Source organism: Schistocerca piceifrons, chromosome 1 (assembly GCF_021461385.2).
Source record: "Schistocerca piceifrons isolate TAMUIC-IGC-003096 chromosome 1, iqSchPice1.1, whole genome shotgun sequence".
NCBI classification, from domain to species: Eukaryota; Metazoa; Arthropoda; class Insecta; order Orthoptera; family Acrididae; genus Schistocerca; species Schistocerca piceifrons.
In genome coordinates this window covers 280,653,828-280,671,951 of record NC_060138.1, presented here as the reverse complement: position 1 = coordinate 280,671,951, position 18,124 = coordinate 280,653,828, and the positions used below count along the sequence as shown (strand labels likewise).

The window sequence follows — 18,124 nt, the reverse complement described above, 5'->3', positions numbered from 1 at the left end:
GGAAATCAAGTGGACACAAGTACTACTATCTACTGTCACTAACTCTTTAGTATTTATCAGCTCCTCCCAGTAGCATAGCCAGTGAACAATTTTTCAGTGGAGTTGGCCTCATATACAAGTGCTATTCAGAAAGTAGGGAACGTTTCTGTCTGATGCCGCTAGGCGCGGGCCGCTAGGCGCGTGCCGTATGTGTGTGCTCGGCAGCTCAGTTGGCATCCATCCATGACAACAGGAACATCTCTGCATGTCTGGTTTTTTCGATATTCCAATTTGAAACGTGCGCTGCAATCAAAAATCCCACCAGTTGAGAGATCCGGTCTGCGATACGGTTTTTGCTGGCAAAAAACCTAAAACTCATAAAAATGTATCGTGAACTGTGCGAAGTGTACAGAAACAACATAACGAGTGAATGTTCTGTCTAGAAATGGTGCATTCGGTTTAAAACTGGCCGAACCAACGTTCATGATAGTGAGAAGAGTGGACGCCTGAGCATTGTGACTGACAATCTTGTCACTAAAGTTGATGAAACGATTCATGAATCAGTCGCTTCAATAGCGGAGCTTTCACTTTCTTTTCAGAAGTTTCACGGACTTTGTTGTTTGAAATTGTCACTCAAAAGCTAGGCTACCACAAATTTTGTGCATGATGGGTGCCCAAAATGCTTACAGGGCACCATAAAGAACAGCGAATGGGGGCAAACGTTGACATTTCCGGAGGCCTACCACAAACATGGTGATTCATTACTGGATTGAATCGTAGCCAGTGATGAGACTTGGGTGAAACAAGTCCCACCACAAACATGGTGATTCATTACTGGATTGAATCATAGCCGGTGACGAGACTTGGTTGAAACAAGTCAATTGCGAGACAAAATTACAGTCCATGGAGTGGGGGCACACAAGATCCCTCCCAAAAACCAAGAAAATGTTTGCAAACCTTGTCAGCAAGGAAGTTGATGGCAACAGTGTTTTGGGATAGGCAAGGTGTGCTTCTTATTGATTTTCTCGAATGTGGAGCAACCATAAATTCTATCCAGTACTGTCAAACTCCCCCCCCCCCACGAACCATGGACCTTGCCGTTGGTGGGGAGGCTTGCGTGCCTCAGCGATACAGATAGCCGTACCGTAGGTGCAACCACAACGGAGGGGTATCTGTTGAGAGGCCAGACAAACGTGTGGTTCCTGAAGAGGGGCAGCAGCCTTTTCAGTAGTTGCAAGGGCAACAGTCTGGATGATTGACTGATCTGGCCTTGTAACAATAACCAAAACTGCCTTGCTGTGCTGGTACTGCGAACGGCTGAAAGCAAGAGGAAACTACAGCCGTAATTTTTCCCGAGGGCATGCAGCTTTACTGTATGATTACATGATGATGGCGTCCTCTTGGGTAAAATATTCCGGAGGTAAAATAGTCCCCCATTCGGATCTCCGGGTGGGGACTACTCAAGAGGATGTCGTTATCAGGAGAAAGAAAACTGGCGTTCTACGGATCGGAGCGTGGAATGTCAGATCCCTTAATCGGGCAGGTAGGTTAGAAAATTTAAAAAGGGAAATGGATAGGTTGAAGTTAGATATAGTGGGAATTAGTGAAGTTCGGTGGCAGGAGGAACAAGACTTCTGGTCAGGTGACTACAGGGTTATAAACACAAAATCAAATAGGGGTAATGCAGGAGTAGGTTTAATAATGAATAGGAAAATAGGAATGCGGGTAAGCTACTACAAACAGCACAGTGAACGCATTATTGTGGCCAAGATAGATGCGAAGCCCACGCCTACTACAGTAGTACAAGTTTATATGCCAACTAGCTCTGCAGATGACGAAGAAATTGAAGAAATGTATGATGAAATAAAAGAAATTATTCAGATTGTGAAGGGAGACGAAAATTTAATAGTCATGGGTGACTGGAATTCGAGTGTAGGAAAAGGGAGAGAAGGAAACGTAGTAGGTGAATATGGATTGGGGGACAGAAATGAAAGAGGAAGCCGCCTGGTCGAATTTTGCACAGAGCACAACATAATCATAACTATCACTTGGTTTAAGAATCATGAAAGAAGGTTGTATACATGGAAGAACCCTGGAGATACTAAAAGGTATCAGATAGATTATATAATGGTAAGACAGAGATTTAGGAACCAGGTTTTAAATTGTAAGACATTTCCAGGGGCAGATGTGGACTCTGACCACAATCTATTGGTTATGACCTGTAGATTAAAACTGAAGAAACTGCAAAAAGGTGGGAATTTAAGGAGATGGGACCTGGATAAACCGAAAGAACCAGAGGTTGTACAGAGTTTCAGGGAGAGCATAAGGGAACAATTGAAAGGAATGGGGGAAAGAAATACAGTAGAAGAAGAATGGGTAGCTCTGAGGGATGAAGTAGTGAAGGCAGCAGACGATCAAGTAGGTAAAAAGAAGAGGGTTAGTAGAAATCCTTGGGTAACAGAAGAAATATTGAATTTAATTGATGAAAGGAGAAAATATAAAAATCCAGTAAGTGAAACAGGCAAAAAGGAATACAAACGTCTCAAAAATGAGATCGACAGGAATTGCAAAATGGCTAAGCAGGGATGGCTAGAGGACAAATGTAAGGATGTAGAGGCCTATCTCACTAGGGGTAAGATAGATACCGCCTACAGGAAAATTAAAGAGGCCTTTGGAGATAAGAGAACGACTTGTATGAATATCAAGAGCTCAGATGGAAACCCAGTTCTAAGCAAAGAAGGGAAAGCAGAAAGGTGGAAGGAGTATATAGAGGGTCTATACAAGAGCGATGTACTTGAGGACAATATTATGGAAATGGAAGAGGATGTATATGAAGATGAAATGGGAGATATGATACTGCGTGAAGAGTTTGACAGAGCACTGAAAGACCTGAGTCGAAACAAGGCCCCCGGAGTAGACAATATTCCATTGGAACTACTGACGGCTGTGGGAGAGCCAGTCCTGACAAAACTCTACCATCTGGTGAGCAAGATGTACGAAACAGGCGAAATACCCTCAGACTTCAAGAAGAATATAATAATTCCAATCCCAAAGAAAGCAGGTGTTGACAGATGTGAAAATTACCGAACTATCAGCTTAATAAGTCACAGCTGCAAAATACTAACACGGATTCTTTACAGACGAATGGAAAAACTAGTAGAAGCCAACCTCGGGGAAGATCAGTTTGGATTCCGTAGAAACACTGGAACACGTGAGGCAATACTGACCTTACGACTTATCTTAGAAGAAAGATTAAGGAAAGGCAAACCTACGTTTCTAGCATTTGTAGACTTAGAGAAAGCTTTTGACAATGTTGACTGGAATACTCTCTTTCAAATTCTAAAGGTGGCAGGGGTAAAATACAGGGAGCGAAAGGCTATTTACAATTTGTACAGAAACCAGATGGCAGTTATAAGAGTCGAGGGACATGAAAGGGAAGCAGTGGTTGGGAAGGGAGTAAGACAGGGTTGTAGCCTCTCCCCGATGTTGTTCAATCTGTATATTGAGCAAGCAGTAAAGGAAACAAAAGAAAAATTCGGAGTAGGTATTAAAATTCATGGAGAAGAAATAAAAACTTTGAGGTTCGCCGATGACATTGTAATTCTGTCAGAGACAGCAAAGGACTTGGAAGAGCAGTTGAATGGAATGGACAGTGTCTTGAAAGGAGGATATAAGATGAACATCAACAAAAGCAAAACAAGGATAATGGAATGTAGTCTAATTAAGTCGGGTGATGCTGAGGGAATTAGATTAGGAAATGAGGCACTTAAAGTAGTAAAGGAGTTTTGCTATTTGGGGAGCAAAATAACTGATGATGGTCGAAGTAGAGAGGATATAAAATGTAGTCTGGCAATGGCAAGGAAAGCGTTTATGAAGAAGAGAAATTTGTTAACATCGAGTATAGATTTAAGTGTCAGGAAGTCATTTCTGAAAGTATTCGTATGGAGTGTAGCCATGTATGGAAGTGAAACATGGACGATAAATAGTTTGGACAAGAAGAGAATAGAAGCTTTCGAAATGTGGTGCTACAGAAGAATGCTGCAGATTAGATGGGTAGATCACATAACTAATGAGGAAGTATTGAATAGGATTGGGGAGAAGAGAAGTTTGTGGCACAACTTGACCAGAAGAAGGGATCGGTTGGTAGGACATGTTCTGAGGCATCAAGGGATCACCAATTTAGTATTGGAGGGCAGCGTGGAGGGTAAAAATCGTAGAGGGAGATCAAGAGATGAATACACTAAGCAGATTCAGAAGGATGTAGGTTGCAGTAGGTACTGGGAGATGAAAAAGCTTGCACAGGATAGAGTAGCATGGAGAGCTGCGTCAAACCAGTCTCAGGACTGAAGACCACAACAACAACAACAACAACAACAACTGTCAAACTTTGCACAGCCTTAGAAGAGCTGTTCAAAACAAACGCCGAGGAATGCTGACATCCAAAATTTTGTTTTTGCACGACAATGCCCAACCTCACATGGCAAACCGAACTAAAGAACTTCTTAATTCATTCGAATGGGAAATTTTCTCTCAGCCCCAATCTTGCACCAAGTGACTTTCACTTGTTTCCCAAGATCAAGAACTGGCTTGTAACGCAGCGCTTTGATGATTATAACGAACTCCAGGTGGGGATGACTCACTGGCTGAAGTCTCAGGCGACAGAATTTTACGACGAAGGTATTTCAAATCTTGTCCACCGTTATGATAAATGCCTCAATGTGTTCGGTGACTATGTGGAAAAGTAGTATGTCAGTCACTCTTTCATATGGATATAACAAAATGTATTTCTTGTACATAGTTTTTTTTTTAATGTCAAACTTTCCCTACTTTCTGAATAGCCCTAGTGCAAAGAACACTGAAACAGACTGCATTGCGAAAAAGAAGCAAAACTACATTTTATTAAATATCATATGACAATGATAAATTTTGAAAAGAATTGTAATTTTTTTCCCTTAATATTTGCACCTCTACTTCTGCATCCGCTTCTGCTAAAATTGGCTTTTGACATCTGTTTCCGTTTCTGCTTCTTTGATCATACTTTCGTTATATCAGTAAAATCTAATATGTTTGGAACCTTATTAGGAAGCTGGAACCTGCATCAAAAAGTATGAGGGCAAGGATCTGCTGTATGGAGTTATATTTTACATATGCCTATCACCTGCTGCAAAATGTTCCATACTGATTTTTCTATGACAACTGTTTACCAATATTCGGCTTCTTTAAGATCTCAAGAAAAGAGGCACTGAAGCTTCAGGAACAATCTGTCAGGACAGAATACTTAAAAGCTGCATTTTGTCTCCACCAGAAAAAAAATCAAGGAGGAGGAAAGAGGAACACATGAGTCCTGTTCAAATAAAAATACTGGTAAAAATCCACCCAGACATGGAAATAAATCTACATGTTAATTATTTTTGTTTTTCTTTACGAATATCAATCTTCATCTGGAATCATAACAATGTTGTTACTCTGGTTGCCAATATGACCAAGCTCTGCCATGGAGACAAGTAGGCCGATTCTCCAGGGAGAAGAAACAAAGTTGCAGTGCCTCAACCAAGGCTGTTCCAAGCATATAATAATTATATTGGAGTAGATCACACAGATCAAAGTATATCCTTATAAAGAATATTCATAAGAGGAAAAAAGGGGTATTTTCCTATAACAGTACATCTAAGCGGTGTTGCTGAACAGAATGCTTGGAATCTGTACACATGTAATGAGAGGCCAATGAATGATCTCACATTTAGGCACCATACCTGAAGAAAATAAGAGGATTGCCCAAAGTAGAGGACAACATAACAAAGCAAATAAAACTGAATATGTTATGATGCAAAAGAAGATTGTATTTGTGACTCACCAATACAGGATAAAAAAACTGCAATGCAGAATGTGGAAGAAGAAAACTACCATTAAAAATGCCTCAAGTGCGATATAGCTCTCCACGTATCATGTTTTATGTCTTTCCATGCAAATTCTATTGTGTTGTAAAATTGGTTGAAAATGTTGTCATATTATCCTGCAATCCTTCCAGTAGAAAGGCCTATTGTGACTAAACTACACGTGTAATTATTGTAAAATCTGTTTCTGTGTTTTAATACCTAATGATGACAAAATATTTAAGAAATTATATTTAAGGACTATTTAGGTTAAAGTATCTACTTCTTCACCCAACTGCTACACATCCACCATTCAGCCTCTCATAGCTTACTCGTTGAACAGTTCAAAGGTTGCAGGGGAGCAACCACACATTATCTTCAGTCAGGCCTTGCCCACTAAATCCATGTAAAGCATCATTCAGGTTGAAGGAAGTCATACCTTAAAAAGTACAGTTTACTCCTTCATTGTCTCCTTTTTTCCATTTCATGCTTTATGTTCCAACTATCCTCTTGGGTTTTCCACTAAGTAAATACATTATTTTTAATTTTACGTATTTAAGATAACCATCTACAAACCTCACTAACTTTTTCTTCTATTTACATTTTAATGGCCACACCATTGTTTTCTCACAACACCATCATATTTATCAATAATGGTTGAGTAGCTTTCCCACTGTCAGCATTGTAAATGCTCTTAGAATTTGAAATTACACTGTTGTATTCTCAGGTTCTTTTATGATTCTGCTGGTACCTCTCACAGTCAGTCATCCAGTCTGTTCTCTCTTCTACTACTGGTTCAATTTCACACAGTTTGCTTAAAATCTAGAAAAAGGAACTTCTCCTCCATATCTGTTGGTACTGACTAAAGTCAATAAAGGAAATGTATCTATTTGAACTGTTCTGCACTAAAATTAACATTTACAGATTATGAAAACATTCTGTCATTTCTACTTTCAACATTCACGCCTACAGTAGAACATACCTGTACAGTTTCACTTGGATTGACAAGCAAAGTCCGCACAATATTTGAACAGTAACTGCGATACCGTGCTCCCAAGGAACAAACAATTGCACCAAAATGCAGTGTGTTTTTATCACTGACAACACTGAACTTCAGGTTGTAATTGCCACCACTCTGAATAATGGCAGGATAGCACATATCCACTTGACTAGTGTCGACACCAGTGACATACTTCTTGTCTGTAATTGCTGCTTCCACACCCTCAGCAAGTTTTGAATGCTTCACTTTCTGAAAGAAAAGAGGAATACAATAGTAATATCTCTCTACAATTGTTAAGACTTTCGAAAAATCATATACCAATACTCATTTGACAGACATATATCATTTACTGCAGTCAATGATAAGATAAAAGACATTCCAATAAATATCATGCATATACAAACCTTGTCAGCATCAATGATTTCCATAATTTGATCTTTCAGGTACTTATTGAAAACATCAACTGACACAAGACAAGCTTTCTTCATGGTAACTAGTTCTGAGTCTTCCTTTGGAGCCATTATATATGCCACTGCAGCACTGACATCAACCTGCAAAATGATTAGAAATTTCTAAAATAACAATTTTTATTCCTCCATGGCAAATATATACTTGATATATATAGATGAACAGCACAAAATTATGATAACGAGGAAAAGAAATACAACAAATTTTGAGATTTGTACATCTATACCCTGCAAACCATCTTAAGGTGAGTAGGCAGAGTATTTCAAGTAGCACAACTACTTTCCACCCTTCAGAAGGGTGTATGGAAAGAATGTCACTGTGTAAGTTCGAATTTCTTTCAAACACCTTGCACATTTCATCATATACATTTGTGATGCAGAAGTATGTTGCTGGAATCTGCCTGGAATGTACACACTCAAAATTTTGACAGTAAACCTCTCCATTATGCACAATGCAGTCTCTACCACTAAGAGTTTGATGAGAACACTTTGACACCTACTAAATCAACTAATGATGAAATGCATCACTCTTCTTTGGACCACCTCTAAAATTCTACCTGGTAACAAGGGATGGAAGGAAATAAATGAAGTGCACCCACTTAAGACTGTATAGCAAGAGGAAGCTTCTCATTTAAAACCTTTTACTATGGTGTTATAGTATTATATTTAAACAGTTATCATTTCTCTCTCCTCTTACTCATTACTACAGAAAAATCCCTATTTTACACTTTATGGACTTTTAAAAATGGTCTACATTGCAGGAAACTGTAAATGGTGGGATACATACTTCATAAACTAACAGTAACGCATTTTTTGAATTTTGGTGGTGGCTATGGTGGCAGTTGTCAGATGTAGAGGTTTATCGAAGTGCTCAACACAAACAATAAAATAAATGCGAACAGCGCCTTCCACAGAGATTCAGGGCACCATTCGACAGATATCGGAGAGAAATACAGTGCAACTTGGCCCATACTTATAAAGGACAATGCATGCTTATGACATATGTATCATTACTAGCATTCCTTCTTGTGACACTGCAAAAAAACACTTGCGCATAATTTTTTTTAAAAGTGTTACAGCAACTGATGGGTGACATTATGATGCTGTAGCACTCATCCGCAATCTTAAAACAGCCATAGCAACATTTTGTCCACCTCTCATGAGTTTTTGGATCCCAAGGAAAACAGAATCATCAACTCTGTGGCCTCTAGTACTGTGACAGACATACCCCACAGGATGTCATTAATAGTTCCTTGGGGGTAGCACCAAAAGTTAAGAGTTGTGTTAAAAATGTACCATCCAGCTTTCTTGAGAGCACATCATGAACAACATTCTGCTGGATGTCTACCTGACAAGGTGACAACAGTCAGAAAGTAATCACTACCTCAGAGATAAATGTGTACTCTACACTGGACAGAAAAAAAAGCTGAGGCTACACACAGAAATTAATGGCCTAATAAGTTCCGTGCATCATGTTAAAGTGTTCGGGACCACTGTTAATCAGTCGTTATAGATCACAGCATAGAAGTGTATGGGAACACCGATACTTACCACTTATAGCTTGAAGTTGGAGCACGACTGTTTCATTAAGAGGAAAGGCAAAGCCAGCTGACTAAGCAAGATAATTATCTCATAGTATGCCCTCTCCCTACCAGGAGGGGCACATGTGTCACACAGGATAAACATCAGGAGAGAACCAAATGTAAACAACCACACCCCCTACATGAATTCGGAAAGTACTTGTTCACTGAAGACCTACACAAGTACCAACAAACAGAATTTGTCTGATGCTCTTCGAGGTCAACAGTACAGAATAATTGGAAAGGAGAGGATATGGGTTTAAGGGAACAGCGTGTCCCGAAAAACAATACATACTGCTGCATGAAGTGATAGTAGCTTTAAAATTTCATTGCAGGACATCTATATGGCTCACTGTGAGTGACCAAAAGAAGTCAAAAGAATAGATAAGATTTCAGTTACTGCTTGCACCATCTTTTGAGGAGAAAAGGTGTCAACAAGCAAAAGTTTGGCAATGGTGGAGAAAGAAGGGAGGCAGTAGGAGGCATGACAAAAGACACTGTATTTTTTGTTTTGACTTTGGATACTTTCTTGTGTTCGGCTTAGTTTTACGTAGGGATTGTCTGGGTCGACAGTCTGGAATATACAGTAAACAGGTAGCTCTGTGCCACTCAGCCTGTACTTCCTTTAGCTGCTGGCTGGACTTTGACAACAGGGCAGTGGAAGAGTCTGAGTCCCCCCCCCCCCCCCCCCCCCCACACACACACACACACACAAAACATGAATGGGTGTATCAGGATGGCCGCTAATGACTAACACTGACAGAGGCAAGAGCGCACTTACCCTCACTACAACAGAACCTTAATCATATCACTGATACTTAGTTGTCAAGTGGGCCAAGACCAAGCATTTTTACTTATTTTTGGCTTTGAAATATCAGAAGTAGTCCTATATTGTAAGATTTTTTCCTTCCATTCTTTGTATCAGGGCAAAATGGTGAATGAGCGGGATGATGCTCACCGCAGTTGAAGTGAGTCGGTGGTTGGTTGTGGGTTGTGTCTCTGAGCAGTCGCTGTCTGGAATTCATACAGATAGGGTCATGGGCAAAGAGAGAAGATATGTAACAACATTTTAAACACTTAAAGTATTCCAATGGGGCAAAGGAGTGTAGAATATTGTATGGGAGGATGGTTCCTACGGTTTCACATCACAGCGATAGATGTGAATGCCATCTTGCAACATAAAGAGTGCGAAGAGGGGGGGGGGGGGGGGGAGGAATCAGTCACAGTGTAGGATTGCAATAATGGAAAAGTAGGAGTGCTGCAACAGCACGGGTCTCGTATTCATTAAGCATGTGTTTACAAAAGATGGAGTGAGGTCCTTTGAGGTGTGAACATGATTAGGGTAAAACCAGTAAATCCCTAACTCTTCAAAGAATCAAATTCCCAAGTATATAACAGCTTCAAACGTCTGATTGCTTTACAAATGAATTAGTGTATTAAATATATGACATTAAGAACATACGCAAGAAAAAGTATATAAAAGGTTTGAAATTATACTTAGTCTGTTGAAAGTCGCTAAGTGCTCTCATTATGAAACACTGGATGAATATAGTCGGGGTAATTTGCAATACATTTTAAGCAAAAGCAAGTTTTTTCTTATATCACAATGTTTATGATGTCATCTCTCTTGAACTGTATGTTGTACAATGATTTAATTTTGCAGGTACATTCAGTGATATATGTAGATACTGTTTGCAAAATGTATTGTAATTATAGTTAATAGTCTAAAGAAATAGTAAATTAAAAAATCATACCTGATTCAGTTTTACTGTGCACCATTTTTAGCAGAAGCTTATTTTTCACACATCTAAATGTCTATGACATTGTATATCCTGAACAGCGTTTCATACAATGATGTAATTTTGCAGGTACATTCAAAGGCATACAGAGTGATTCATGAAGATATGTAAATATTTTAATATGTTATTCTATAAGTAAAACTAAAGAAAAAAGTTCATATAAACATATGTCCACAAATGTTTAGTTATGGAGTTACGGCTAATAAAAACTGTACAAGGTTAAAGTAAAGCACGATTTCCATTAATTTTGTTGTTATTGATCCGGTGAATCTAATAAAACATGTCCCAGATGTGTAACTGCAGTAGTTTTCCAGAACATCCAGAGTAGTTAAGAAGTAATGTTGTAAAATTTGTGTAACTGCAGTAGTTTTCCAGAACATCCAGAGTAGTTAAGAAGTAAGGTTGTAAAATTTTCAATTTATTAACTACTTGACCAAATTTGTTTCTTTAAATTCCAGACAACTGCACAAAGTTTTCAATGGAAGTTGTAAAGAATATCATTTTGGAAAAATAATGGTGATAACATTAACTGAAACTGTATGAATGTGTCAGATAATCTGCTTTTATTAATACCATAGCACACATGAATTCATGTTAAACCAGAAGAAAAAAAAGCTCAGTGTTAAGGAAATTGTACATACAGTTTCACAATACATTCACAATAAATGTTCAAAATGTCTCCATAAAGTCCAATGCATTTAGCTGCATGTGTATGAACAGATTTTTTTGCTTGTTTCAGTTTCACAGGGTTGTTCTCAATTTTGTCTATTGCATTCATAATGCAAGCAAGTAATGCCTCACGTGTATTGACTCTGTCCTCATAAACTATGTCTTTGATCCATCCCCATACACAAAAATCTATTGGTATTAAATCAGGCAATCTAGGTGGTCACAGACGTGTAGCACCACGACCAATCCATTTCTGGGGAAAATGTTCATTTAAATGTGTAGTAACGGCGCTGGTGAAATGTGAACGCACAATATCACGTTGAAAATACATTTGCAATTGCATAGCAAGTGGAACATCTTCAAGCAAGCGGGGCATTTCTTCTTGAAAGAATTGTAAGTACGTCTTGCCAATTAGACGTCCTGGGAAAATGAATGGTCCAATAAAGAGTGTGTTGATTATATCACACCACACATTTATGCTAAATCGGTGCTGGAAATTGCATTGCACTGTTGCATATGGGTTTGCTTCAGGCCATGCATGCCCGTTATGTAAATGATTTATACCATCTCGAGTAAACTGTGTCTCATCAGTAAATACAATGTATTTGTGTAACTGCCAGTTAGTATTTAACTAACGGTTGCCACCAATGACATAAATGTTTCTACATTCTTAATGGAAAGTAAACAAATTTACTTGTATAATAATCTTTGCTTCTCTGGGTGTTCTGGAAAACTACTACAGGTACACATCTGGGATATGTTTTATTCGATTCACCAGAAAAATACCAACAAAATAAATGGAAATTGTGCTTTACTTTAATCTCATACAGTTTGGAAATGGCTTCATATTAGCGATGTTGCTAAATTTCAAGCAAAATCTTTTTTTAGCCGTAACTCTGAAACCAAACATCTGTGGACCCATGTTTACATGAACTTTTTTTCTTTAGTTTTATTCGTAAAATAATGTATTCAAATATTTGCATATCTTCGTGAATCATCCTGTACATGAATACCATTTGAGAAGTGTGTTGCAAACAGAGTTGGTAGTAATGAAGTAATACATTTAAACATGTCTGATACTGAAATTTTCCTAAATGAACAGCAAAAATGTTTGCATTAACACTTTTCTGATTCTGTCATTTTGTGGGGGTTGTAAGCGAGAGAAGTTTCATAAAAGTTTGAAATTACATGTAAAGTTAGTTTCAAGTCACAAAGTGCTCTCATTCTCAAATATTGGATGAACAAAGTCTGGGTATCTGCGAGCTGTCAATTACTCTCTCAAGTCAAACAGTTTCTCACTGTAATATTTGTAGTCTTATTGTGTTAAATTTTTAAAACAGTGTTTTACATCTTGATAAGCAGAATACAACAGGATTTTAAATTTTTAAGTTATGTTAATAATAATGTGAAATTTTGAAAATCAAATCTTTGTTGCCTCTGGAAGCTATTAATTCTAATTTATTAAGTGGTACTGGATTCCAGGATAGTTGCCCTTACGAAATCTTAATGTGTTACTTTCTGACAATCAATGCAATGCTTGCTTAACACAATACAATAAAAGGACAAATAAGCAAATGAGGGTAAGACATGATAACCAAATGCTTGTAATACGAACTTTACCTCTCCCCCTCATACACACTTATCTATTTACAAACAAACAAAACTACACAATCTTCTCAACAATATTTCAGTAATCTGTGAACACAAGAGAGAGAAAAAAATTAATTTGATTAGAGCAATACTTACAGTATCAAACTGTTCTTTTTTCAAGGCATTTCTCCATGCATCCATAAAAGGACCTGGATAGTTTTCTTTTGGAAATACTCCCAGCGTCTTTCCTTTTCGACTACCTTTTATGGCATTGATTAGCTTCTCAAAATTTGCTTTATCCTCGTCACTCTAAGAATTAATAAATTAGAAAAATGTAATGAATTGACAGCAGGATAATTTATAAAAAAAATATTAACCAAGCAAACCACATATACTAGCTCTACGCAGTATTTTTCCAATTAAGTTCTACAAAATTTTTGGAGGCACCATTTGGAGATTATTTTCAGATTGACAAATAACTGATAAATTTAGCTTTTAATTGAATATAATGTCACACAAATATATCAACTACAATCTGTAAATCACAGACTACAGAAGTTATCAAGATCAAACACTTGATTCCTTCCACAAACTAAATAAAGAACACAATTACATACTTTTGCTGTAAGATAACGAGAAGAAAGAACAACTAATTTTCCAGTTTCATTTTTATTTGGCATGTGAGTAAATGGCGAGTGATTTGAATTATTGAATTAGCTGTAGTGGATCCTTCCAGAGAGAGAGAGAGAGAGAGAGAGAGAGAGAGAGAGAGAGAGAGAGAGAGAGAGAGAGAGAGAGAGAGAGAGAATATTTTTTCAACAATTCCTAGGTTTTTATTGAAGTTTTCTTGGCTGATAATAGATTCCATCACCGTTTGAACATGGATCCAGGATAGCAGCATTTCATTTTCTGATATTTTGGTTGCTTCAAGGGGAGTCAGTGACTGAACGGATGTACGGTTAAGAACCAAAATATCGGAAAATGAAATACTGCTACTCCAATGCGTGCCTGAAGGATGGAATTTCCAGATGACATTGATATTATTTTGCCTCGCCATATTACAAACTGAAGTGATATGTAAAAAGTTAATTTAAGTCAAACTAGTACTCAGAACATCACAATTGTTGTCATAAACCTAAGTGAAATAACATTTGATACTATCTCAAACGGTGAGCAAAATGGGCAGCTTTTGAACTGGGGAATACTTACTCAAAACAGTAATATCCACATACATGCATGAACAAGTCTTACTCTTCACTTCCCATTATGCTGATAAAGTCTCGTGGATGATGATGTAGCAGCAGCTGGTACATATTCCTCAAGGTACGTTGAGTGAAACAGAATCAATAAGATGGTACACAGGCACACACCCAAGTGAAAACTGATCAAGCACCACTGCTCTCAGTCATGCTGAAAACAGCAAATTAAAAGCTCCAAAAGGAGATAAAAAAAGATCTGTAATGCATTTCTGGACAGCAAAGAGTGCGAGGAACAGGAATTCATCAAACAATGACAGGGAAGGGTATACAGACTACACATCCATTGCAAGATTCAGGGACTGATAGTGATTCAGAGGACAGATATTGTCGGCCAATGATGCATGGTCTGGAATACCACACCGCATTACTGATGCCATTATCCAACTGGAGTATGCCCATAACTCAAGAATTGCATTTCATGATAGCAGCCACGGCCACAAAGTTGAATTTAGAGAAGGACATGTTCATGCCATCATTAAGGACCGACTGAAATTTCAAATGTGCACACAATGGGTGCCTCAGTGTTCAACTAGCACAGGAAGCATGTTGAATAATGCTCTCCCTTGACCATCTGAAGCTCTATGCTAAGGATGGGTCCATCACAAGTGGTCACTGGAGATGAGACATGGTGTCATAACTTCAAACCCAGGAGGTCAGAACGACAACGTCTCCAATGAAAGCATGCAGGGTTACCACCACTCAAAAAATCCAAGGCCATCCACACATGTGGGAAAGGTTATGCTCATCATCTTCTTTGACCAAAATTGCTCCCTGCTTATTAACTTCCTACAAAATGAGGCAACAGTGAATGCACAACAATACTAACAGTGACCGCCTTTCACAAGGCAATTAAATCAAAATAACCAAGGCATATCCACCCGTGGGATCATTCAGTTCAATGACAAGGCAATGCCCCTATACAGCAAATAGAGCCAAGGTTCTCTTGCAGTCTTTCAAAAGAGAAGCCCTCAGTCACCTTCCATGCCATCCACACCTGTCTCCCCATAATTACGCCATTTTTAGTGAGTGAAAGAAGACTCTGATGGCCATTGATTCACACCATAGAGTGGTACGTTCGGAACTGGTTCATAACGCAGCCACAAGAATTTTACAAGAGAGTCATACACTCTTTTGTCGCAGTGGGACAAGTGCCTCAACAGGGCTGGGTAATACTTCTGAAATAAAGGTACAAATTTCTGTTCACAGACCCAAGGCCTCCTTGTTTTAATGCACTTTATGGTAGCTACTTCTCACTGTTTAATTCAATACTTTCACTCACTACTTACAAGATGGCGAATGTGTCGTATAACAACTACTAAGACCAGCTCGTTTTGTTCCTGACTGAAATCAATCTCTCTCTCTCTCTCTCTCTATTTATGTGTGTATGTATGTATCTAATGCAAATAGTGGTATGTGAAGTAAGATCTTGGACATTAGAAAGAGGCAGCTAGTAAGTCTGTAGGTGCATTTGTCCATTAGCTTTCCTGTGGAGACAAACAACTGTGAAACTGATTTCCTCTCAACATACTGCAAATGATACTTTGCAAAATAATTTTTTTTACACATGTTTAAACAGTTTTCTCCAGCTTTCAATGTTTCCACTGAAACAAAATTATCTTCAGTTGTCTCCTTTGTTTTTAGTTTGAATGACTCTACACATCTCAAGAAGCAACATTTCCAAAAATCCATTATTTTCATTAACTGGCTGTGTTTCTGATTGACCTCTTGAATTACGCAAATCTTTCAAGACATCTTTGATTGCTGACATTGGATACCGAGTCATCTGTCACTGAAACCGATAAAAATGAAGTCTACCCTAAGAGCATTTCTGTTTTGTTTTTCTTATTGTTTTGATTTCTTTCTCTCACATAGTTTTTCATGTGCCTTCTCACATCTCTCTAAAACATTCTATATCACGTTCCAATTAACTCTTCACTATGCTCGACTTCTGGGTAAGTTTGACCTATGAACCATCTAGTGGTTGTGTTGGAAGACTGCTTAGCAGTGGAGAAACCAGATGGCAGCTGCATTCAAGTTTCAAGTACAGTTTCAGCTTCTGTTGCACTACTGATTTCCCACCTTGTTTCAGTTCTGTGTTGACGTGTTTAGCTCCTCAGTTTTGTTGTAAGGAAGGCAATACAAAACTGTGTGCCATTTCCTGCTTCAACATTTGTCACGCACAGCAGAATTTGTGAAATATAACACCGTGCAATGAAACTGACGTAATGTAATGTACTGAAATCTAACATAAACCAAACATAAATAATGTTACTGTACACGTGAACACTGAAATTGAGGTAGTCTCATGAGCTTCTCAATATGGCAGTTTGCAATCTGCAATTTAAAGAGTGCATGCTAAACCACTGTGAGAATGAAGGCCCACTTCTTCGAAATCACTCTAGTATGTGTAGGCAGCTACAAATGGTGATGAAGACGAAGTGAAAGATGAGTTTTATGGTCGACTGGTACACCAAGGCAGAAAATACAGTATGCTGTCTGTATTATTGGATTCTTTGTGTCCTTTCCTTTTTTGAAACTAAAAAAAGGGTTTTTCCTTTTTTCTGATTCAAGCTAACTTTCTATTCATTAGGACTTTAGATCTTCCTTTTCCCAGAGACAAACTAATGTCATAATTTGAATGCCAGCAAGTGCATATTTCTGCTGTACCTTCATTTTATAACTCTTAGGGCAATATATGCTCACATTGGGAAACCAAATTTAGTTTTTATATGGTTTAAAACCTGTTCTTTCTAATGAAAATGGTTTCAAAGATAGCGGGAGCAGGCACTGACTGATGGAGAAACAGCAATTGTTGAAACTAATTTAATCAGGACGGCCACAAGTCACTCTCAGTGTTTTATTGACCAGCTTTACTCTTTAATTTAACAAGGGTATCGTCGGAATCCCTGGAATTTCCAGTTTACAGTACATTCATTGGGTGATTACACTGTTGGTGTTGCAGATTGATCTCTGTCTGATTTTACTGATGTCCAAATAAATTTGATTTGATTTGTACTTTTCCATAGAAACAACATGTATGTCATGTTAATGAAGTAAGTAAAAAATGAGCTCTTGAGGAATGAAATTAAAAATATAACAATATTTTAAAGAACTACGATACTCTTATAACGAAACTGTGAAGGAAGCTAAGGTAAAATAATTTCTCTTGATATGTAACTAATGCAAGAAACATCAAATCAAAATATCACAACTTGCATTAATAAACTCAGTGTTCTTGCGATCACTGTCAAGATTATTTTTGACCACTCGAGTTAACTATCTATAGGTTAGCTGATCAATCTTCTCTCTATTAAATTTGATTATTAATGCTTCTTTAAGCTCATTCACTCCTTGGCATACTTTACATTCATTCACGTGACACCCTATTGTGTGTGTGCCCAATTTTGCTGAAACATCACAGTTTTTTGGTCTCTGTTAACAGAACTTAAAAATTCCCACTGCATGTCGTAGGTATTAACTTTATTTCATAAACCTCTCAAAAAAAAAAGGATGTTCAAGATAAAATGTTCTTGAATTTCAACTTTATTGCCATTGTCACCAACTGATACATACATTCTTTCTCCCTGGCGTCATTCAGTTGGTTTCAACATTATATCTTACAATGCCTGGCATCCAGACTACTCACAACAAACTTTTTCATAACTAATTTCTTAGCTGTTCTGGCCATACAGATCAAAACTTCAAACATCTGTTGCATTTTATTAACAGTTAAAGTCACTGGTAAGAGATACAGTTCCATTTTTCTAACTCTGATTTTCATAAAAAGTAACTTTACTTTGAGTTTACAATAGATTTCAGATCCACTCCTGCCTCAACTTGAATATTTGAATTCTGTAGTTTTGAACAGTGGATATTAATTTGGTTTTCAGAAGTTATAATTTTTCCAA

General features: G+C 37.9%; 1 protein-coding gene across 1 annotated transcript in view; it reads right to left on the bottom strand.

Moving 5' to 3' along the window:
* Positions 1-18,124, bottom strand: part of LOC124785067 (FACT complex subunit spt16) — a 145,071-nt gene that overhangs the window by 104,253 nt on the left and 22,694 nt on the right. Inside the window, 3 exon segments of the mRNA XM_047254149.1 lie at positions 6,835-7,101; positions 7,257-7,403; positions 13,114-13,266. Of these exon segments, the coding sequence (XP_047110105.1) occupies positions 6,835-7,101; positions 7,257-7,403; positions 13,114-13,266 (567 nt within the window).